Source organism: Labrus bergylta, chromosome 10, assembly GCF_963930695.1.
Source record: "Labrus bergylta chromosome 10, fLabBer1.1, whole genome shotgun sequence".
NCBI classification, from domain to species: Eukaryota; Metazoa; Chordata; class Actinopteri; order Labriformes; family Labridae; genus Labrus; species Labrus bergylta.
In genome coordinates, this window is record NC_089204.1 from 15,373,007 (window position 1) to 15,398,602 (window position 25,596).

Genomic DNA, 25,596 nt, shown 5'->3' on the forward strand with positions numbered 1-25,596 from the left:
GAACAGATTTACCGTATTTTAAACAAGTGCAGCTCTGCAGTTCATACTGTACCTTCCCTGCTTTTACAAGATTTTGAACAATCAGCACATGATTTAGAATTGGATGTGCCATAAATAATAATACTCCAGAGTGCTGAGCAGTGCTGTGGCTGAGCTGATGTATTGTTGATACAGATAAAGAGCTGCATCTGGTGCTGAGGTGTACACAAGGTGTGATAAACACTCATAAGCATTCATTCAGGCATCATCAGTGTGACTGGGGAATCGAGATTTATAATAAAAAGTGGCAATCTGAGAAGTGGGAAGAGATAATAAAATTCCATATACAGTATATGCGGCATTAAAAAAACAAACACGTTTGTTATTTCTCTTCCCTGCTGTGATGCTCAAATGTCTTAGAGCAAAACATCAAGTGAGTGCTTTCTAATTGCAGGTTTCTCAGGATCAGAGCTGCCTCTAAACACCTTATATATAAATATAAGAGGATTTAGGTGTGTTTTGTGTCAATCTAGGAGCTCTCATCTCATCTCCAGCTAAGCTCGCTACACTCTTATCTTCCCTGTCTCTCCCCGTTAATCTTTTTGTGTGTGAATGAGAACTCTGTGTCACATGTCATGATTAACACACGACTTTAAATATCTTTATCTGTGTCCCACTTCATCCTGTTTGCTTTCTCTCATTAAGTTTCTCTGGGATGGCTTTTTCATTTCTGGTAAACACAGAATTAACATGCTGTCCTAGAACACAGAAACAGAAACAAACGACTCCATAAAGTGTGAATGGTTTGAATTTTTCTCATAGCACAGGGAGCTCTGAAGACAGAGAAAAAAAAATAAGGGGATGGTGTTTGTGTGCGTCAACTTGCTCTCTGATATAGCCTGTGTTGTTAGACAATAGCTTCTCTATGTGAGGCCTCTCCTCAAGGCTGAAATTGTTGCCATCATTCTCTCTTGTTCCTCTCCCCTTTCTCCTCTATCACTCCTTCTCTTTGCTTTCCTCTCTGTCCTTCTGTTTTCCTCTTCTTTCCTCTCCTCTGCCTCCTCGCTCTCCGCCACACAGTCAGCCTTTCTTTTCCTTGTATGGCTACTTTTCTGTTCTTCTAGAGTTGTTGACATGCATGCAAATTTCACATTTAAACTTAATAGAGTGCTTTGCGCAAAACTCAAATACACATACCACAAACCTGTCATATCACAAACTTTCATGGAGGAGTTTTGCCACAGATAAAGCTTTAACATCTCCTTCCACATTATGTTCACTTTTTGACATTATACATTATAGCTTGTCCAATACTTGGTTTTATAGGAACAATTCAACATTCAATAACAGTGTATATGGGTATGCAAGTACTGTATTTATGTATTTTTTTAGATGGCTTTACAAGGCTGGTTAGAGGGGGATAGAGTAGCCTGAATATATTGAAATTTTCTACACAGCTCTTTAGTTTGTTCTTTGAAGATCTGTAACTTACATAGCATGACTTTCGATACAAATTCTTCAGTGCTCTTTGGTGTTTGTAAAAATGCAAAACTATTACCTTAACTATATGTTTGACATTTTTATATTTCATCTTTGAACTGATATATGTGTGAGTATAAACAGCGCTGGATGACTTTTTTTTTTTAGTCAAGCTGTTACAAATCCTGACAATAGAATAATAAATAATACATTTCATTGATCCCTGCAGGGCAGTTTTCTTCCTTTGCTTTTAGTTTAGTTCGGTTCTGATTTATAGGGATGCATTGATCATTTTTTTCTCTCTTCTTTACCAAGAACTGATGCAATACAGGCTCTCTCATTTACTGAAATTAAACAACTGTATGCCTCCTTTAACTGAAATCATTTGTATCTATGCAAATACGAGGAAGCAACTGCTGGGGCACTTCAAATTAACACTGTTAAACAAATCTTTGTATGTAGCAGTCTAGTGTGAATATAGTAAGAGAGCTGCAATATTGAATTCTTCTTCTTCTTCTTATGACGACAAAGAAAACCAAAATGAATTTGAACCAATCATATCCTGGATGATGCCTGATGTTCTCAACAAGGTTGGTAAATAGGCTGTGATTGAGCCTGAGAAACTTGCCAAGTTCTTTGAGCTAGAGAACTGTTCTGTTGAAATCCACTACACACACTTGTAATAAACATGACACAGGAGTGACAGGCTGCAGGCCAAGACTTGCCAACTTGCCAGCTAACTAACTGCCTCGGCTGTGTTTGGGATGATTTCTCAGGCTGATTAGAAGTAAGGGAGAACGTTTGATGGTCCCTAATTTTTAACAGTTTTCTTTTAACTTCAAAGCAGTATATCACGTAATTTGTAATTTATTTAACAGCTTCATGCAGGTTTATACATTAGGACTGTTTATTATGTGCTTTTTTAAAGAGCCCATATTATGCCCTTTTTTGGGTTCATATATTTAATCTATGTACCTACTTTCGTACGTTCACAATAGCTAAAGTCCGAAAAAAGTGTCTGTTTTCATGTACTGCTCCTCCTTGCTCCCTCTACGCTCTGAGTCCGTCAGCTACACTCTGTTGAGCCCACACTGTTAGACCCCACGTGGGCCAAGTCTGCTCTGATTGGTCTGCCGATCCGCTCTGTCGTTATTGGTCAGTTGCTCAGCACGCTTCTCGGAAATTTCAACATGAGCTGCAGGGTTTGCCACAACGAGCCAACGGGCTTAGATCAGTGATCTCACACTGACAATGAAGCCGCACTGACAAATGTTTATCGAGGGGGGCTAGAACCGAGCGTTACATGCGGCTAATGCTACAGCTAACAGGAGGACATAGGAGAAGCCGCGTTTCCGCAGACTTTGAATTTTTGCACATAGATGTGCCTAAACATGCACAGGACACTTGGAAAACACACTAAAGGGCATATAAAACCAGAAAAAGCATAATATGGGACCTTTAAGTGTGTGTATGTGTTGGTAATCATATAGTGCTCTACAAAAACATTTACTCTGTGTTTCTTTAATACTTTTTGTAGAGGCCATTTTAATCATGGTCACTTTAGTTTCAGAAGTATGATTTAAGTTTGGGCTAATGGAGCATATTTTTTGTGTTGTTAGAAATAAGTATTAATTTATGAGAAGTACTTGGCAGGTATTCTGTGTTATGGGTGTTGCCGAGTTAATTAATTTGGGTGCGATGCACAGGTGGTGAGAAAAATGTTTTTTGTTATGAGTTACTCTGTTATGCTTCATAAATTCGTATATAATCTGAATAATAATAAGATTATATGCAACTAAAATGTTTAAGGGCGAGGTATTTCACTTGTATGTTTGGTTTTCAGGTTTATACTTGCAGACTCATCTGCACATTCAATTTCATATTGTATAATTCATCTTTAAATGTTGGGTCATGTTGTCAGTGTGACTCTGACCTAGATTGAGTTAGTTCATTGTATCTCTCTTCCTGTCACAGTAACTGTGTTCGTGTCTGTTTCTGCATCTGTCCTGTCGTGTATGCTGCAGTCCAAAGAGACTATGCCAGGGTTTACCTGTGTCTCATGATTTATTCATACCACCAGTGGCTGTGCAGGAGTGTGAATGTGTTGTGGTGGCCTGTGTCCAGCAGCAGTAGGCATACAAGGCTTTTTTTTTTTTTTTTTTAAACTCAGGACACAAGTTCTCACTTAGTCTGGCAATCTAAATGTTGACGTGGCAGACGCCCAGAGATATACTTGGATAAATGTATAAATACCATATCACTTCTTTTTTTTTCATGTGTCTTTTCTGTCCTCCTTCTCAGGCAACCAGACAAACTGGTGGTGGTTTGGACACGCAGGAGTCGGCGGAAATCCTCCAAGGTTTGTGTTTGATGAGTGGCAGTCTGATACAGTATGAATAAAACAATAACAAACTTCTAAATATGAAAGTATTTTTGTGTTGTGTGTCCTTTGTCCCTCTGCCCATGCAGGCACACAGCTGGCAGCCAGGCATCAAAAATCCCTACAGAGGAGTGGTGGTGTGGCCTGTTCCCGAGAACATAGAGATCACTGTCACCCTGTTTAAGGTGGGCTAATGCTGTTTTCTTCACATAGTAAAGATATATCAGTGTTTTAGTTTGTCTAAGGTTGTTTAAAGACCACAAAATCCTCCATGTCAGTGAAACACAGTTTTAACAAAAGTGTGTGGACCTCCCTTTTTTTTTTTTTTACGAAAAACTACCGACATGATTATGATTATTGATGGCCTTGTTGATGTTGTTGTTTTTGATGATGATGATGATGATGATGATGATGATAATACAACATTGAAAAAAGAAAAAAAATCTGCTTCCTGACCTGTCGCCACCTAATCAGAGTTGAAGGTTTTTTGGAGGGCCATTACGTTCGTATGTTGTATCCTCCCTGTCTAGATCCTTGTTTGTTATGTATGTTGCTTGGGACCAACGTGTCAAAAACAAACAAAAGTACCACAATATTGTGGGGTTTTTTTTACATGAAAGGCATGAATCTTGCATATTAGTTAGATTCTACTTATTATTTTATTAGATTTCCTGGGCGGTGTCACAGATGCAGTCAGACAGAGGGGGGGGGGTATCTAGGTTGTCATTGGAGGTTTTAAATATGTATAGCTATAGAGGTAAGTCTGTAAATGACCCACACAGACTGACAGTGTCCATCACTGTGCCTGACTTACTTAAACATGATGGGCCTCTGTGCTGACAGGCTAGATGAAACAGTGTCTTGTTACCTTCCTGAATGTCTCCTCCTGCCTTCACTCTGTGTAGATGTTGTTAGTTTGTTGCATTTCTGACATTCTGGCATGGATATAGAGAGGCAAAATCTCATGTTTTCATGCAGTACTTTGTGTGGACTAGCACACAGTGGAAGACATGAGTTACAGTACAGTGACCACACAACACACTTCATCCACCTCCAAACCTTAACACACTGGTACACTCTGCACATATGACACACTAGCTAAAGAGGTACTTTATGTGCACTGGCTCCCTTTTCCTGGTCTCTGCTTAAAGCACTGCTGTGAATGCTGATGTCTCTCCGTTCTGGGCCGACTTCCACTTCCTGTCCCAGAGGAAGTAATAAAGCTGTTTTTGTAATGATACATTAAACAAAGCTGCTGTAGGCCTAATCTACTCAAAACTGGCGGATAAAACTACAAATCAAATAACATTGCCTCTAATCTAAAAGTACATTTTCTTTGTTACAAATGCTTTCTCCCTATTTTCCATTTTGGGATCAATAAAGTACATCCCCCAATCCATCACTCGCTATTTAATTAGCTGCCACATAAGCTTCCGACTGAATGCTTCAAACCTTGCTACTGCTCCCTCACTCGGTTAAAAGAGCTGGAGACTAGACAGCAGAGAGTAGACACTGAGTAATGCTTCTTTTTGTCAATGAAAAATGAACTTGTTAAGAAAAAGATGCATTACTTTAAGAGGGCTAGTTTTTGGGATAGCTGTGTGTGAGCCTTGAGCTCTGTCTCTCTTTCAATCTGGCTCACTAAACCTCCCAAAATCACACACTGGGTTAAAATACACAACTATTCCTTGCACAAATAAGATCAAGACCATGAAAGATGACTGTAATGTCAGTGATGTTAAGATCATGAACTGTTTTAGTTGGATGGTCACACTTGAAAAAACAGATTGTTGATTAAAAGATAGTAAAGCTGGCTTCAGCTTCATCATGTTTATTTGCCTATCAAATCCCCAATGCCTTTTTATGATTTTATCTAGACCTTTTACATAGTCTGGTCTACATCCTGTATATTGACCATTTTTATATAGCAATGAAAGAGGTTTAGGAAGAGGAATCTCAATTGTTTTCTGTGGGTGTTTGATCTGAATTCAGATTTCTTTTTTCCAGATCAGTCTGAGGAGTGTCTGTGGTTTGCAACTTTGCATGTTTCACATTTTATTGTAAGAATGTCATCAAGTGTGGGACTAGTACTGGTCTGGTCTTGGTCTTGATTGGAAAATGTGTTTTTGATGAACTATGGAGTTGATACCATCTTAATAGATTTACATATTTCCACAGCTGCAGTAACCCTTTATTATCAAAACAATTGCTTAATGCCAGTGTAAAGATATACAAGTGTAATTCTTTGATCAGTTACAAAGTATATATGAATACATATTGTTTGCTGAAAGTTGAAGTAAAGCTAGAGAAGATGTTGAGATGATTTAATTCCCTGTCTGACCTGAAGCTCTGCGATCAAACTGCTTAGCTCAGCAGTATTGAAGTCTGTGCCTCAGGGAGATGTACTTTCAGAAAAGACTGAAATAAATATAAGTAACTTCACTGGATAGCCTTCTGACTTCCACTCTGTAGGCAAATCAATTATAACAGAGACAGTGTGCAAATATTCTTGGACATTTTGAAACAGCCAATGGTGTAACAGTTGTGGATTTTTGTTATATAACTGTATTTTCCAAACCTGAGAATAGCCTAATGTTTGCTCTAGAAAGATATTGCAAAGTTTTATCCATGAAAGTCCCTGTTTGTGTTTCGACATGTAAGCGAAGGCAATATTGTTAACTTAAAGGTTGGATTTATGGTATAAATAAACTGGGGCTGAAATACAACTTTGCTCTTTTGGCTTTTAAAAGCAGTTTATATAATAATGCAGATTTATAAACGTTGTGTGATGGTGCATATTCAGAACTTGCTGTGTATGTTTCCTCCCAAGTGGTTGATGTGTTTGAGAGCTGTAGCAGACTGCAGGAGTATTGATTTCCTTGGGCGTGTCACAGATACAGTCAGACAGGAAGGCCATCGTTGCATGTCCTAACTTGTGTGCATGTTCTTGTGTATAGGATGCAACAAACAATCAGTTATTATTTAAAAAAAAATGCTTTAGTCTGTAAAAGACAAATTAAATGAAAGCAGTTTTGTCTTGCAAATAACATTTGTTTTTAATTGATAGAATAATATTTAGTTTTAGGGTGTTGATTTGGTTAGTTTTGTGTATCTTGGCTGACTCTACCAGACTGACCGACAGAGAATCAAACACTTAGTTGGTATAGTTTACTATATTGTAGACCCAGCTTACAGTAACCTATAATAGTATAACCTGTCATAAATCCTAGCTGTATGAATGGTATTAATGTTCAGTTCTTGTTTGATTTGGAGAGGTATTTCTTAACTCAAACATAATTTTAAAAGTTTGTGGGAAAGGCATCTGTAGCTCATTGTCCAGAGTTTGAAAGTGAACTTATTAATTTGAAAACATTCAACACCGATATGAAACAAGACTGTCGGAATGAGTGAAGACTATTGAACCAGTTTATTGGGTGAACAGAGCTACAAAGAGACACTGATGAGGTTTTGTTAATACCTGCTGTCACAGTAATTACCAAACTTGTCATAATAATCAATATTCAATTGTGCAATGTTGTTGCTGTTTCAAATGACCATACAGCCTGCTCTTATTTAATACATTTTATTAAGCAATACCTTTTCCATTCCCCCTGCAGGACCCCCATGCAGAGGAGTTTGAAGACAAAGAGTGGACATTTGTCATTGAAAATGTGAGTACCAAATCATCTCTCTGTATCTCTAAAGTACACTGGATGTTTCTTTGTTTTGAAGACAAAAGGTTACCACATGAAACCATATGGATAGGTGCCTTCTGATAGGCTCCTAGACTGAATCAAACCATGACTGGTGAAGACAACTTCAAATGAAAAAAGAAAAAAAATCAATTCCTCATTCTCTGTCTTTTTTCCCAAGTAAATCCTCCTTGTATTACTTTTGCAGGTTCTGCCACCATGTGGTCAGTCTATGCTATTACATTCTTTCAGTTTGTTTGGTATTACACAACTCCTGACTCGCAACATGTTGTCATACCTGAATGCCATCAAACACTGTGTGTGGCATAACTGTGTGTGTGAATAGTTGTGTGTATTAACATAGAATTAAAAGTCCTGAAAACACATACCTAAAGTGAACTCAAATATTAAGTTTCAATGTAAACAAAGAGTAACTTGACTCTTTTGTAATTTGTCCATTTATCTACTCATTTGTAAATTTCATAATGAGTCATAACATTAGCTGTTCATGTATTTAAACAACTCATTTAAAGATGGCATGGTTTTTTTTTTTGGTTTTTTTTTTACATTAGTCCGTACTGTGTTTTTTTTTGTTTTTTTTCCTTTTGTTTTTTATTAGGTGATGCAGAACAATACAAGACAAATGAGGGACATGACAAGAGCAAAAGTATGTAGGAGACAGGGGAGACACGACGATACAATGCACAGCATAGACAAAGACAAAACAGGCAACCAGGGAGTAATAATAACGTTTTGCAATTTTGTATGTTGAGGGTGTTGAAGGGCCGCGTGTGCACGTGCGTGTGTGTGTCAGCAGAAGCAGAGGAAAGAATGACTGTTTGCATGGCAAGGACTCCTGCATGCCATAGAGTATTGGATGGAAAGTTGGACTCCCACTGTATAACCAAAATTGGGGAAGGTGGAGGAGAGAGGGGAGTGGATTGAGTAGTTTTGAAAAAGTTGGCTGGATTGAGGAAAGAAGGAGGGTAATAAAAGAACAAAGAGAGAATATTTTGACATTGACCAGTATTTCTGCAGGAAACTGGGAACTCGCTGCTCAGAATTGATTCGCTGTGTTTTGCTCTGTGTCTTCTTCTGGAGCCACTTCTGTGACCTTCTGAGCCTAAACTTTACCGAAGCATTTGACAAACGAGACCTTTGTGCTTACAAATTTAGACATTTGCAGAAAAGTAAGACTAGTGCTTCCTGTGAGAGAGTGCTGTGAGGCAGTACCTCTTTAACTCAAACCTTTTAATTATTGTCTGTGTAAGTTAGTCTGTGACCTGGGAAACGGCTCATCTCAGATTCACTCTACTTATTGACATTGTGATAACATCAATAAGTATCATTTCTTTCTCACCACCATTCTGCAAGATCAAAGGGTTTTGATCCATGCTGACTTGGGTCTTTGCTGTCACAAGTGTCTGTCCTGGTCCAGTGACAGATATCACAGTCTGATCCCTCTCCCCTCTAGCTGCAAGCTGTTTAAAAGTCCCAGTCTAGTGTGCTAATAATTGTTTGTGCTGGTCCAGATTATGAAGAAGCCCAGTTTAAAAGTTTACTAATGGCATCAAAAGTCTTTTGTTCAAGTCAACTCCTCACTTTTATGGCAGTAATGTTTTTCACCAAAAATCCATGCCTTGAAATATGTTGGCAGAACATTTGTGTAGTGAATAGTGAAAGGTCAAGAATGTCACTTATTTAAAAAAAAAGGAAATATTCTAGGCATGCAAGAATTCTCAAAAAAATATTGAACCGTTTGGTACGGCATCCACGGTTCAATACTGACTTGTGAATTGCGGTTTTAACGGTTTGGCGTTTAACTAGTTTCCGCGCATTGTATTTCTCTCTAAATTGGCTCTGTCTGTGTGTGCCTGTGAGTCAGCATGCAGGCATGAGGAAACCCCAACCACCAAGTGAGTTAATAGCCAATCACCACGCGCTAAAGTTTGGTGACGCTGACAACAACATTACTTTTAGCATGGCGAGCAGTGAGGAGCAGCCAGGCCCGGAGTGGCTAATTGGGAGAACCGGGACAATTCCCGGTGGACCGGGCTGCCTGAAGGGCCGCCAGGGCCGGTACAGTGACAGTCTATAGATCATACAGGCTGCAGTCATTGCTCAAGTAGCATTACACTACAGACCAGTTTCTGATAGTGTGGCGCGAGCGTGAGCGCCTGGAAAACATGTACTGCGCAGTGTTTCCCACTCGTCCAGGTATATTAACAGCCGCAAACGCCCTTTTTCCCGAAAGCCTCTCTCCCTCATTATGTCAAAAACATGCATTAAAAGATAACTGTGGGTCCGCGAACGTGAGAGGGAGAGAGAGCTATACGGGTGAGCGAGAGTCGGGGAACGTGCCATTACACATATAAGTGGACGGACAAGAAACAAAAAGTGAAATTGATCATCTGCTCTACAGTTTACATGTTAACTAGTGAAGTATGTGAACTACATGGCAGGCTGCTGTCTGTTAACTAACTGATGTCTGTCAACATCAACTGAGTGCTCCTCTGTCTGTGCGTCTGCGCATCACCCTCACTGCTCTTTAAAAACTCTAAACTGGTCATAAAACACGTCTGAACCTTCAGTGTGAGGTTTGATGTCTTTCGAAATGTTCTGAAATCATTTAACTGCTGTTAATACTCAAAATATTTACAATACTGAACATTACAAGAATAAGAGAGGAGCGATAATCGTAACCAAAAGAGAAATATGACAGTATGCCACCAATGCACTTTTTTGTTGCCATTCATTGAGCTAATTGTAGTTTACTTCATGTTCAAATCTAATCTGACTTTGCAATAGGCTAAAAGGAGAGCACCTGAATTTGTTTTGCTTCAAAGTAAAATAAATAGTTTTAAAATAGAAAAAAAGTAGCTCTCTTTCTTAATCCCTTGATGTTCTGTACAATTTGCCTAAAACACTTAACACTGGAAACATTTTAATGGCCCGGCCCGTCAGAACCGAACCGAACCGTGAACCGTGACCAAAAAACCGAGGTACGTATTGAACCGTGGGCTGACTGTATTTTTGCATCCCCTAAAATATTCATACCTCCTTTAATTTTGTTTTTTGTGTTTGCTTGTATTAGTGAGTTATAGCTGCATTACACAATTCAGGAAAAGGTTAACTTATTTTAAAGGAAACATTAGCTTTGATGTCAAAAACTGTTCATCTTCAAACTAAACTAGTGTTGTGAGATTTTCTGAAATGACAATTGAGTGTGAGTGACCAAAATAAGCAAATCAATCTTGAATGAATATGCCCTTGAAAATGAAGCCTACATCAAAATGCAACAGTGTGTTAACTGCTTTACTGTCAAGAGAGCGGCTAGTCTCTAGTAATCAGGAAGGATAGACCTCTGAGACCTTCTTTTTTTAAGAGAGCCGGCTGAGTGCTTTGCCACTGTCACTTTCTGTACATGTCAAGCTCAAAGCAACGACAGCAGAAACGGGTCTCTACCTTTCTCTCTTTGATAGAAAGCTGAGAAGACAAGCAGGTCAGCCGGTGTTCTCCAGCCAGAGCGTGGGAGAGAGCGAAAGAGAGCAAGAAAGGGAGAAAAAATGAAGAGTTTGTGAGTTTGCCTGCTTCTCTGCATACCTGACTAATGACAGAAAGATCAAAGCCAAACAAGGCCTTGACAGCAGGAATGGCAAGCACTGAGGAGGGAGGGAGGGAGGGAGAAGGCAACTTTATACCCTCACATACTCAGATGTAGAAAAGGGATGAAAATGAAACAATGTCAAAAGTCAAGTGAGAGAAAGACTGTGGAGTGACTTTATGGTTAAAGGTTTGTTATGTTTAATGTTTTGACATGGTTGTTAGGATACATGTGCTATCCTTTTCAATCTGTTAGAATAATAAACAGACAGTGGGGAACAGGTGTAAAAGGCATTTTATTCTTACAGTTAAATATTTTTCTCCAAGGCTTCTGAATCCTGATTAAATATCTACAAATCTCGAGCTCATTCCCTTATCAGGACTGTGGCCATTTTCTTTTCTTGTCTTCTTTAGATGATTTTTTTGATTTAAATCGAGAGTTTGTTATTTTTTGGCTGTTTTTAAAGCAACTCTTTTGAAGTTCCTCTTTTAATCCTTAATGCCCATAAAAGTAAGTCCCTCTTTTATTTCCTCAACTCATCATTACATCTACATGTAATGAGCGAACTACATGTTGCTCCAGCCACATGGACTGGTCTTTAATTCATTCTTGTATTTCTTTTAGTGTGTCAGTGAATCCTGGGTTTGAAATTGCATTTACATGCTATTTAGTCACCTGTTATCTTGTTTTGCTTGCCTAAGGCCGTGTTCACACTTGACTTCTTTTTTCAACTGCCAGGGCCTTTTTTACATACAACCCGATGGAAAAAGGATGACGCCTTTTCAAAAAGCGCTGCGCCCGACGCCTTTTTCAGTTTAATTATTTCAACTTTTCAGAAAAGCGCTGGGTGACTTCAAGCGCCTTTATGACAGCTGACCAATCAGGACGAGTAGTAATCTACGTCCCTAGTTACAGGTGCCCCAAAAGATGTCATGCACCCAATAACGGCGAACTTCCACCAGATATGTGTGCATTGCGTGTCCGCTCCGGTCCGTTACGGGTCCGTGCACCCTCATCCGTCAACACCCACCGGCTGCGTTCTCAGTCTACAGCATGGAGAGCACAGCCGGACAGCTGGAGTACAGAGACAAAGGAATTTCCGCTGTAATGTTACAGATTCACTCGCGACAGCACGAGATAATACGATGTTCGTGGTATAAAACTCAATAAAAACCTTATAAACATGTAAACAAACACAAAAACAGTCGTTTTTCTGAACCGTCAAAACGGAGGGTTTTATTCTGAAAATAAACAGGATGTTTTAATGTTGTATCGGTGTCTGACTTCACGTCCCGTTTGTTCTTTTCTGTGCTAAATTGATGCGTTGTGCTCCAGTCGGCTTCGGCACGGTTGCACCGTAGGCTAGATCCCGTTGTTAAGGTTACAGAACACACGCGCATAAGCGCTCAAAAGGTGCTGAAAGTGGTTTTTTTTCTGAAAAAAGCCTTAGAGTGACTATTTTTATGTCAGACAAGTAAACCTGTTGAATTACTGAGTACTACATTTAATTATAATGTGTCAGGGGGAGAGGGAAATTAGATGTTGGCAAAGGAACAGCATCCTTCTTCAACATAAATATCTCAACTGAATATGAATAATAAAGATTGCCTGTTTGATCTAATGTGGAGCATTAGAGCTGCTAAACTGATTCCACGTCAGTTATGTTTCTGACATGACTTATTTCAAGCCTGGCACTTGAATTGAAGGTCAATTATACAGATTAACCTCAAGAGGGCAGTCTACCCCAAGACACCTCTATGAAAACTCCTTTTAAATATTGGCCCTTAAAGCTGTTTGATCCCCCCCTTATGTCACCAGTGTTTCTGTCTATGCATGAGTGTCAAGTGTCATGCAGCTGCATGTATAATTTATCAGTGTTGATGACGTATGTGGGTAGATATAGATGATATTATCCAAAAATATGTAATGTTTGTACATTTGATCTGATTTTCTCATGACTTTTTACCAATGTATAGACGCCTCAGCTCCCCCTGCTCATGCACAACCCTCACCTTACTTGTATCTAAGCTAATATAAAATAAGGAGGGATGAATGCTGTAGTGAGTGCTTCTCTGAGGACGAGGAGGAACAGAGGAAGAGGAGAGGTGAGTTCTCCTGACCCCTCATCAGACGGCAGGGGAGAAAGGGGAAGAATACGCCATTGTGCCTGAGCGCCGGAGATGATGAAATTCAAGATCCCTGCGCTGTGGCTTCGTCTTAATCTGGGGGCCCAACCTCGCACTGGGCTAATCCCTCCCCGTCGAATTACTGGCCCTGGTTAGATTGTATTTTGTCATTGAAAATGGCAGTGTCAAACACTACCATTTTCTCTCCTCTATTTGTTCGTCTGCCAAGGCGAATCGCATAATCAAAAGATGGAAAGAGAGAGAGAGAGAAGGAAGAAGAGAAAGCGATGGAGAGGTGGCAGGCTGAAAGTGGCTACACAGTAGTATCTCTAAATTGCATGCTACCCTTGCCTTTTACCCTTTTTCATATAAGCACGTTTTATCAAAAAGGTGGGCAAATTGAGAGTCAAAAGATTGGATGGCTATATTTGAAGGCATTGTGCTGACTGTCTCCTTTGTGTGTATGTGCATGGGGGGGGGGGGGTTAATGTGTGTATGTATATCTGTGTGTATTCTCTCTGCGTTAGCATATCGACCAAAGCTGATGATGACCAACTTCCCTCGTCTTCAAAGCTTTGTGGAAGGATTTGAATAACACATTCCCACACACACTGGACTGTTTAAGCGAGCTGCTATCATGCCTGAATACATTGAATATACAGTGATACACACTCCACAGCCAAACCCCCCCATCTCTCCCCCTTTAAGTCATGTTTCACCTTTTTCAGTCAAGTGCATTGACGTTGCTTTGAAAAAAAGGATTTCACGAGTCTTTAGCTGCTCTGCTAAACAACCCTCACACCGTTTGACTGCCTTTCTGATGCATATTTCACATTTTTGATTTGGATTTTGGATAGTGCCTTTAAATTCTTTAACATTCTCAGATAATAAATAATGAGTAACTGTGTTTTTCAGCGACATAAAGGGGAAGAGTTGTGAGAAAATCATACAGAAATGTAATACTGTAATATTAAATTACAATTGTTGAGGTTATTTCTTGGCTTGTATGCCTTTATTGGAGAGTACAATGGATATAATTGAAATTCAAAATTAGAGTTTAGGAAATGATAAGTGGCAGAGGGTCGAGGCAAACCCTGCCCATACACTTGAAGGTTTATAGCCGCTGTACATTGGGGGGAGAGTTACCGCTATATGGGCCCCACTTTCATTAAAAGTTTTATAAACTTTAATAATATTTGGTTTGACTACAGCAAGGTTATGCCTTAACCTTTTTTTTTACAAAAATCATTCAATTAATTGATCAAACCAATCATTCAAACAGTAATAACCCAGAGATGCTGGGTGTCTGACTATCAGCAGCATGAATTGAAAAACGAAAACATTTAGGCTCAGAAGTTTACTGGGCTGTTCATGACCTCTATCCAAAATCGAATAAAATAGAGCTAGGCTAACACTACACAGCAATCATAAAGCAATATAATGCACTTATATGTTAGGGAACACACATTGGCATCTCTTCTAACAACGACAAATTCCAGCCTTCCTTTTTCCACTGTGGATTCTGACTCGGAGGACTCACAGATTGTCTATGCCCTATGCTGATTGTTTTATGCACCACTACGGTTTGTGGAGCCAGGGAGATGTCATTGAAAGTGTGATTTTCGTTTTGACTGTTTGAGTCATTTTGATATCAGATATGCATTTAAACTATTTTAGCCACATATTAAAAGGCATTTAATTGCAATGTTGCGACCAAAGGAAGGATCTGAGAATATATTTTGTGTCACCGCATACATTTAAAGTATCACATTTAATGCAGCTCTTATTGGCTGATATTTTACCCGTGTTACTTTATTCTGAACATTTATGGATTTTTGACACGTCTTATGATATTTCTGTCACTGCCTCTGGCCATGTTCTCTTCCCTTCCATCTCTTTTCCTCTCAGTCTCTTTCTCTCTTTCAGTCCTCTCTCTGTGCTGATGTCCTGTCTATTGTGGACCACATCCAACTCCATTAAGGCCATTTCCACGCCACATACCTCCCACTTGCACACACTCATACAGTCACATACTGACACACACTCATCTCAGCGGGCAGACCTTGAAAAACCACGGCACCCACAGTCACACACACTCACAGGCCAGCCCTCTTCCATCACCTTCACACACACACCCACACCCACACACACACCCATGTATTGTACCAATAGCCATGGTGTGTATACACCCCCCCCCCCCCCCCCCCCCTTCTCCCCCCCTTCTTTCTCTGTCTGGAACACATTACGTAGGCCAGTGGCTTGTGAGCACTGACTGGGCCTTTGGGAAGAAAAACACAATTATTTCAGCCCTCGGCTATTCACGCAAAGGTGACAAAAGCTGGTATGAAGTATGAAATCCCAAAAGTTTCTCCCGTGCCGAGGCCGACAAATTGGGATTAATTTGCACTCGTGTGCATGTGTGTGTCTCCAAAGTTTTCACCTTTGCTCATTTCCTATTTCTTGAATAGTTTGGAGAACTCAAAAGGCCTAATTTATTGTGTCACATTGAAGTGTGTGTTGTGTGTTACTGTGAGCTCACAGTGTTAATTTTAAATAATATATGCTTTGTACTTTAAAGCGGCAAGGCTGTAAATGAGTGTGTGTGTTTGTGTGCTTGGGTGTGTGTGTGAGTGTGTTACTGTTGAAAAGAGGTAGGGGTGGGGGGTCTTAGTATGGGATCACACATTCACACACGCTTTCCAAATTAATTTAATCTAATTAATCGCCCTGAGGAGAGGCAACAGATGCTGTCGATTACCCCCCATGACTAGACCCCTACCTAAGCAGACACACAAACGCAGAATAAGTATACACAATGGGTGCACACACATACTATGACAAGTCTAAATTCTGACTCTTTCTGCTAACATCTATTATTTTTGTTCAATGAATAAGAAAATGAAGACACACACACACACACACACACACACACACACACCCTTTACAACTGTATAAAGGAAATAACTCCACACAGTTCAGCTAAAAGCTTAGTGTGTGTAGCTGTACATCTCTGTGTGTGGGTATCCTGTTTGAGAAGCTGAACCTATTTCTGGTGAACTATGCCATTGCTTGCGAGTCCAGCCAGTTATGTTAGTGGGATGTGTGTGTATTTGCGTGCGTGTAGGTGAGGGTTGTAGGTGGCTGTGGAGGCCGGGTGGTCCCTCCTGTCGCCCTAATAGGCTTACTGGCCCCTAATCCACACCACACCACCCCATCACATGGCCTGTCTGCTGACTAACTGCTACCACTACCATGAAGTGTTTGTGTGTGTGTGTCTGTGTGTGTCTGTGTGTGTATGTGTGTGTATGTGTATGTGTGTGTGTGTCTAACGACCACTCTGTGAATGTGTCGTGTTTGTGTGTGACCAAATTTGTCTGATTATAGGTTGTGTGGCTCATGATCTGTACATTTTGTATTTTGTATTCTTTACATAGGGGAACATGTGTGTCTGAGCACTGGTATTTGTAAACAAAGGCAATTCATTTCTTTTTTTACTGTGTGAAAAGTATGGGAATCTGCTGCTTTACGGTGCTTAAAACATTTTTGTCCAGAACAGAACTTTTGTTATAAAAAAACAACTGCATATGTTGCATATTTTCTATTGTAAACAATATGATCTGGTATTAATCAGGATTTCCACTACAGACAAAACAAAAAAGACTGAGACATAACTTGAACCCTTTAAACTTGTGTTGGGGTGTTTTGATGGATATTTTATGGATGATGGAATAGTTTGTCACGTGATAACATAACTGATACTTGACAGCATCCCTTTTCATGGCTGCACCTGGCTGTAATAATGTATTGTTAAAGACATCATCACACACATTTGTCATTTGTTTACACTTGGGCATCCAGATTCTGTGTGTGTGTGTGTGTGTGTGTGTGTGTGTGTGTGTGTGTGTGTGTGTGTGTGTGTGTGTGTGTGTGTGTGTGTGTGTGTGTGTGTGTGTGTGTGTGTGTGTGTGTGTGTGTGTGTGTGTGTGTGTGTGTGTGTGTGTGTGTGTGTGTGTGTGTGTGTGTGTGTGTGTGTGTGTGTGTGTGTGTGTGTGTGTGTGTGTGTGTGTGTGTGTGTGTGTGTGTGTGGGGTTAATTAAACTGATTTAACTGTTGCCCCTGATGATGTCAGGCGTTGCTCCTCTGTTTGAATAATATTTTTCACACTGTTGTGTGTCTTTGTATTTTGTCCATCTTCATATTGTTTTGTCTGCTTTACTGTTTTATCTTTCCCGTTTACTCTTCAGTTGCTCGTCCTTGTGTTCTTGTAAGCCCCCCTGCACGCTGTGTGACAGAGAGACATATGCCTACCTTGTGTGTTAGTACCATGTGCCTACAGTCTGTGTGTACGTCTTTATGTTTGCATGTGTGACTTTGTATTTGTGTGTTGTGTGAGTGAGTGAGTGTGTCTTGTCCCACTGGTCCAGGTTGTGACCTCGGCTTTCATCTCCTTAGTCTGAGGCTCCTGCAGCCCACTGTGCGCCGCTCCAAGCCAACAACACAGCAGATGTCACCAGACACTGCCGGAAACACACAAACACACACAGTCGCATATGAAGCCTCTCTCTTTCATATTTGCACATAAACACCCACACAGATACACAGCATGTATACACATTATAACACACAGACACACACACACACATAGATACATTTCTTGTCTGTACACAAACACACACATGCAGAGTCTAAACCAGTACAAACAGGTTTTTTATTTTGCCTCATACAGTGTGACGTTTGACCCCAAAATAAACATCAAAACACAAGTGTCACCAGGGAAACATCCGCTTCCCCACCTGTGTGGCCTTCACATGGTAGACCTTGAAGCTTGAGTTAGTGTGTGTGTTTTGACTGGAGATGTTGATGTTACCAACTACAGATTATACCATACCATGATTTTGGAAAAAAAACATGAATGATTATGAATGTCACCGCTGAGAAAACTTCACTTGACACAAAAGGGAAGTGCCACTGTTACAGACCCAAACAAGGTGAAGTAATGTCATGGGTGCTAGGGCTGTGCAGTCAAATGCTATTTCATCATAATTGCAATACGGGAATTAGACACATCACAAAACACATCCCCAAAACCGGGAATCAAGTTTTGGAACTGAAACTTGGTTACAAATGAGAATGCATTTTAAAATATGAAGCGCCATTCACCTGTTCAAAAAGACTGTCATTATTCCAGCTGGTTACATTCTGGAAAATTGACACGTTTGTGTTGATGAAAATGTCAGTCCCAGTCTTCTATTTTAGACCATTTTTCAGAGCTACGATACTGCTATCACCTCTGAAGCTTTCATTCGTATGTTATTCATAATCCGTCATCTCTGAGGTCATATCTATCACCTTGTGGTGTCACCTACACTCCTCATTGGTCGCTCTAACCAGGCTTGTCCTTCCCATCTTCGTCCTCATCTCACCTTGTTTTTTGGGAAGATGGGTGGCCAGACCGTTGTTTTTGTGATTGGACAAGAACAGTGGAACAGTCATTATCTCCATCTTTTGGTTATTTATTTTTCCTGTGCGACTTAAGATGGCTGCCTGCGATGGAGACAGGCCCGTGTGGCCCGCAAAACACTGCCCTCGACAAATCCCCCTGTTTATCCACAAGCTTGACCTGCCAAGCCTGCGTGGGTGGAAATGTGTGTGTGTGTCTGGGTAGTGGTGGTGACAGAATATGCATGCACAAATACAGAGAGGTTTTTGATGAACTTAGCTTTAACTTGTACCCTGCTGGGTGATGTGTTTGACGTTATCTCCTCAAGATCCGCTCATATAGCAAGTACATGCAAGTCGGTGTTGGTGTGTGAGCATTCTCACGCGCGCACACACGCACACATGCACACAATGCGTCTGAGCCAACTGTTCTGGTAAGTGGCAATGAATAGGGTCTTGCGATTTGCTCTGATGCCAGCGCTAAGCCTGCTACTGACGGTTACACTGATCCCCAAACATTTCTGTTTGGGATATAAATCAGTACACACCCATTGAAGATGGGGTCAGGACACTTTGGTGGCTAACAGTAATGGTGAACATCCTCAGGTGTTGAGAAGATGTGGTGAAGGAACGCATTTCGTACCATCTGGAACATGACTGGTATGGGTTGATTGAGACAGATACAGACATTAGTGGGGAAAGTGAAGTGATCATCCAAATGGCGGCCGATTTAGTAAATTCTCAAGTCTGAATGCAAATAGTCCTCCTCTATTTACTTTCCTGCTGTGCTGCTATGCTACATGTGCTGCAGACAATGCTGTAAGAAAGCTTCGAGTTTGATTGTGTTCTGAACATGTGATTACATTATTTCTCAAAATATCCCGAGCATGTTTTCTGTATTTAATGTTTTTTTTTAGAAAGAAATGACGTAACATACTCCAATAGTGACACACCTATGATAGGCCCAAGTCTTCCCACAGATATATTGGTCAGTCGAGCTCTATTGGGTGTTATTCAATAAAATGGGCCTATACACTGTCTTTAAGGAAAGGCAACAAATATTCCCCATTGCTGTTGCATTTCTGATGTAGTTCTACCTAAGAAACTCTTGTTGTAGCAGGAGGAAAATGCCTGTGCAGTCAGTAAAGCAGCACACTCCAAAGGTTTATTGATTTGTGTTCATCTATGAGCCTGAACATTTAAAGCTCGTTCTTTTTTTAGTTAACCAATTCACTACAAACATACCATAAAAATGATCATACTATATACTAAATGCTTCTTCCACCATTCAAAAATGTAGTTAAATGAGTAAAAGCTTTTTTGTGTGTGATTTTGTCTCCCATATAAATGCACATAAACAATTTGGGAAACCTATTGTTCTTTTGTTAAAAAAAGGAGTTTAAAGAACAAACACACACACACACACACACACACACCCATTATAAACACACCGGCTCCTTATCCAATCCCTCCACTAATTCCCCCTTGGTAGAAGGTGTTCATTGTTTCTCTTTCATTCTAATCTCTCCCTCTCCTCTTTTTAAAATCCATATTAGATTCTCTTTGAGTTGGCCACAATCAGAAGCACTGAAGCAGAGCATCACCCTGCTAATGCTCTTTGTCTCCCCAGATTTGTCACTTAGCATGGAGAGTACACCTTTGTCATGGAGCAGGGTGAAAAAGAGACACTCTCACTTGGGGCAATTGTTTTTTTTGTCACAGGCCATCTTATAGCCCCCCCTTCCCCCCTTACGCAAATCAGCTTTGCTCTGGATTAGGGCCCTATCATAGCTCAGTCAGATCTCTGCAGCCTGCCTAAAACTGCTAAAACAAACAGATCCTTTAAGTGACAATTGAGTGCATTTGGAGAATCTGATGCTGTTGTTGTTACCACCCGGAAAACAACATTTGATATCTCTGAAATATGAAAGTTCCAGGGATCTTGTTGGGATTGTATTCTTCCTAACAGCTTCTCCTCTGGAAGGGAGGATCTTCATACAGTAATCACAATGCTTCTTTTCAGAATGGGATTTTGGAGTTTCATGGAAATGTGTCATTCAACTTTCTAATACTAAGTATCAGACAGGTGGTTATATTGGCATGTATGGGGTCAGATATTAACCTTTTTTTTTTATACACAGTGGTGCAAAAATAACAAGCTTTGGTACATAAGGGCTAGATCCCATACATCATTTGTTCTGTAGGGCACAATGACTTTGCTGCATACAATCCTGCTACAACATTAAGTTCAGATCAAATCAAAATAGACTGATGTTTTCTGTTTTTTTCTGCCTTGTGTAACATGTTTATTTTACCTGAGTGCCTGTGTTTGTCCCAACAGACTCAAAAAAGTAGCTTTGTAGCTTTGTCATTTCCGTGGTAACAAAAAGCAAATGCTGAAACTCAACCTGCGCTTGGGAGCTTTTGTTGCCACCACATACTTCACTGTGTTTTGTTTAAATGTTTTTACGTTCAGCTCTATATGCAACTGTGAACAGTAGCAAAAGTACTCTGCTAGTTGTTATAAGCGTGATTTTAGTGCGATCTGTTAGACGTAAGGATTCTGGATCCGTCTGCCCCCCTGAAAATGAACGTTTTAACTCGTGGAGTGTTTCATAGTGAACAACAATCAAGGCCACATCTGGGACACCTCGCAACCTCCTGACAGAAGGTCTAGCATGTTTGATTTCTCTTTCTTGCCTTCTACAATGTGTTCCACCACAGCAATAATGTTGACCAATGAAAGCACAGAGCGCTCTGCACCATCATAACGACCGGTACCACCGAGTAGTCTGTGACGTCTGTCGGTCAAGTCAACGCACAAATTCACAGGTCTGTGATCGCCTAGTCTGACACAGTGACCATCGTATCAGACGATGATCAAGTCTAACCACGGCATTGCGTTTTCTGTCGCTTACTTGTCACTCAGAGATTTATAACTGTTTTAATAACTTTTATTTGTAAAAGCCAATATTAATGTGACTTCAGACTTGCCAGGAATTTTTTATATTTATTTTTTATTTACTCACCTTAAATGATGAATTGAGACATATTTTCTTCTCTGCTTTGAGTTGTTGTTAAAGAGGTAAAAGGTCGCAGAAACTATGGTAGAAAAACACTGTACTACTTTTCACACAGGAACACACACACACACACACACACGCATTCACACATCCGGGCTTTCATGCACTCAAAGTGGTCCAACGTTATACCTGTACACACATGGGCACAGATTTTGCTCCACTGATGTCTGTCACTGTGGTGAATCTGCCATCCTGATAACTGAACTGCTGCTTCATACAGGCGGAGTAATCAATCCCAGATACAGTCGCTGGAGGAATTGGCTCAGTGGCTTTTTGTGTGTGTGGTGATGTTATTGTCCATGTTAGGCCTCTATGAAGGCCAGAGATGGTGAAATGGTGGTAAAACTGATGAGCAGGCACTTCATTGCCCAAGGATGAACTCCTGCTATAATCCTGACGACCTCTATCCTTCCCTCTCCCTCTCCGTCTTTGCTGTTTCTTTCTCCATCACCCTCTCTCCCTCATTTTCTCCATCTTTTCCCTTCTCTATACTTTTCTCTCTGTCAGTTTCCTCACTTTCCACCTCTGTCTTTCATTTTCATCTTTTTCTGCCCTTCTCTCTCCATTTCTTGACACCACCCCCCCCCTTCTTTCCAAACCCCCCATGTTCCTTTCCTCTCTCCAGCAGAAGTGCAGAGCCAGGGCTTTTGCCTGCTGGTAATTTATTTTCCCATTAGCCCCCTGTCTGAAGTGCATGCTCTGGGTCTGAGTGTGTGTGGGGGGCACTGAGGGCCACCCAAAAGAGAGACCCGGGGAGTCACAGAGAGGAGGGCACCCTGGACACACTGATAAGAACAGAGAGAGGGAGGGAGGGACAGAAATTAATGGAGACGGAGAGGATATGAGATACTAGCTTGGTGTCCATCTGGCATTTTTTTCCCCCACTGGTTATGAATTTGATGCAGACTCATTGGAAAAAGGCACATTTTAGTTAGTTGGTTTAGTTCAGTTAAGCAAAGATGCCATACATAATCTTGTTTCTGCTTTTGACTATTGAGGTTTTGCTGCATTTATGCCGTCCCTTTTCCTTTTTTCTTTGAACTTTTCATTAAAAAAATTAATCCAAAATTAAACCAACTGAATAACTGAAAGTAACATTGATACTTGCATTCCAAGGTTGTATTTCTCATCAAAACTTTAGAGCTTCTACAAATGAGTCAGTTTATTGGTTATTTGGGATTAAGAAGATTAATGAACAACTGTTTTTTGTATTCCATTTATTTTACAGTAAATGAAAATTTGGATGGTCTCTTACTGTTGTTTGGACAGAGAAAGCAGTGTTTGATATTTGTTAGGACTGTGGGAATTATAATTATAATTTGAAGATGAAATGATAATTAAAAAAAGAATGTTTTCTACAGCTTTACATAGATTATATCTCATCTTAAATAGGTTTATGTAAGGTCAAAAGTCTCTCACAAAAGAATTTTTAAATGTTTCTGCTTAAACCTGAATCTTCTACTTTCAGTTGTTCAGACTTTGCATATCTTTTTTCACATTCAAATAATTTAATCTTAATTAGAAGAGTCTGTCTATAACATTGCAGTGAGTATTAAACTCAAGTCAGATGCACCTTTACAACCAGTCAGATATGTTTGCTCATTAGAGCACATAGTAAGCTGTTAACATGCACTCAAGTCAAATGTTACCACTTTGGAAGGTGGATGAGTATGAAGGAAGTCAGATTAGCCAGATGCGATTTGTTGTCACAGCAGCAATATTTTCTTCTGCTGACATTGTATCAGGCTGATTTTAGAGAAAAAAAATATAGCTTGTGTATTTGATCTTATTAATGTTGTTAAACCTCTGGAAATATTGCTGTTTTTTTAGCCCATGCCTGTGTGTGCTTGCTTTGGTGTTGCAAGCTTGCAAGAGATTAGTCCCCAATAATCAGACCCCTCTCCCAGTTAGGATTAGACCTTTTAAGGGCCGGTTGGTTTGTGACTCTCCTCCTTTCATCTGGGCCATCAGAGGCAACCCTGCATTAAAGGAATTCCCCCCCCCCCCCCCCCCCCTCTCAGATGACTGACTCTACCACTGAGACACAGACACCTCAAACCTCAGACAGCTAACTATATAAATCAGTTGGACTGTGGTATTGGATCAGTTCTTAGTACAAGTTTTTACCTAAAGCCAAGGTATTTGTTTTTCCTCTGAAAAAGTTGCATTAATGGATCACTTCATTCAGCTTTAAATGACATCGATTTGATTTCTTTAATTAAAACTGTGATCATTTTAAAATCTGTATTTAATAATAGTATGCTACCTATTTTTTGGAGCTCTCAGGTGTAAAGTAAGAGGTAAGCTCAGCCACAAAATTGCCTAAACTTTAGTATACTGCTAGTTTGTATTATGTCTAGGGCACCTAAACAAGAAGAATCCTGTCTTTAGATCTTCATGATTTTGCCCTCATGAGTTTTGTTTATTTACAGTGGATGTTTGTGAATGTATGTTTACCCCACTGTCACCTATGAGTCTGCTCCTCTTGCCTCATGATTGCAGTCCTGTGCTGATAGGGCCTGGTAACCTGGCAGTAGGCACACACACGTTTGTCCGATGTCCAGTTGTTTTGTGTTGTACAAAAAGGACTTGACTATTCAGCCAAAACAACAGCACACACTGAGCCATAATCTGCCCTTTTTTCTTTGCAAACAAGCCTAATCCTACTCTTGTTGTGATCAATCTCCCTCCTCTTGCTCTCTTCAATTACAATGCGATGTATCACTTTGCCACAACTGTTCTAAACATTGTTGTGTTTTGTTGCACATGCATCCCAGGGGACAAAGTTGTGGTCCCTAAAACATGTTTCCATTTTGGAAGTTTCACACAAAATCTGATCCACGAGCTGGTCCTAGTGAGGAGAAATCCTGTGGTCCTTTTTTTTTCTTGTGTGTCAGTGTGTGAGAGAGACTCTGTGCATATGTGTGTGTGTGTATGTGACAATACACATGAAAGCCTTTTGTACAGTTCATTCCATTATTAAGACCATTGTTATTGTAATTCACATGCTGGCTGTGATAGTATTGCATGCCTTTTATGTCCATTGTTGCCTTTAAAAATACACGCACATATTGCTTGGGGGGGGAAAAAAATAAATCCTCACATATAATAGTAGCAGATGAATAAATTGGTCCTAATCTGAGTGTGTGTATGTGTGTGTGTGTCTATAACGCCTATAGTGCGTTATTCATAGGTGATATGTAAAAAGGCCTGCATTATCGGTTATCAGGGGAGGCCAAATTGACACAGAGGAATCACTCCATTGTGTGCGGATTCAAAGAGAGATGTGAGCACATTGGATGTCTCCATTTCCAATAACTGTGACCTTGAGGCAAGAGGAATAGACAGTGCGCTGTGCCCCCCACCCACCTTCAATATGCTGACTGCTGAATTCAGACAGAGCCAGCTGATTTTGGTTTGAAAGCTAATCGTGCTACCTCAGGGTTATTGTATGGGCCAAATTGAGATAGGTTTTTATTTTTCTAAAACCTTTGAATACAAATTAAAAAGGTCTGTGTACAGCCTTCTGAGGAGTTTATTATTTGTCGTCCCAGTTTCCACATTTGCTTTGGGTCTGCGGCATTTCTCACATTGCTTTAAGACTCTCAAATGTCATAACGAGAGTGAAAAAGATAGAAAAACAGTTGGATTTGGCACAACTGTTAAACTCTCAAGAACAACTCCTGTTACCCATCTTCCACTCACTCTGATAGTGTACAAAATAGGGGAAAACAGGAGTTATGATTCTTGCTGTACTCTTAGACATATTGTGCCCTTTATTACTGTGTTGGTTTTAGTATCGTAATGTGTTCTT

General features: G+C 40.2%; 1 protein-coding gene across 1 annotated transcript in view; it reads left to right on the forward strand.

Annotated features, from left to right (window-relative positions):
* ehbp1 (EH domain binding protein 1) overlaps nucleotides 1-25,596 on the forward strand; it is a 148,424-nt gene that overhangs the window by 15,346 nt on the left and 107,482 nt on the right. The window contains exons 3-5 of the mRNA XM_065959780.1: nucleotides 3,760-3,817; nucleotides 3,928-4,023; nucleotides 7,456-7,509. Of these exons, the coding sequence (XP_065815852.1) occupies nucleotides 3,760-3,817; nucleotides 3,928-4,023; nucleotides 7,456-7,509 (208 nt within the window). The remainder of the gene's footprint in view (nucleotides 1-3,759; nucleotides 3,818-3,927; nucleotides 4,024-7,455; nucleotides 7,510-25,596) is intronic.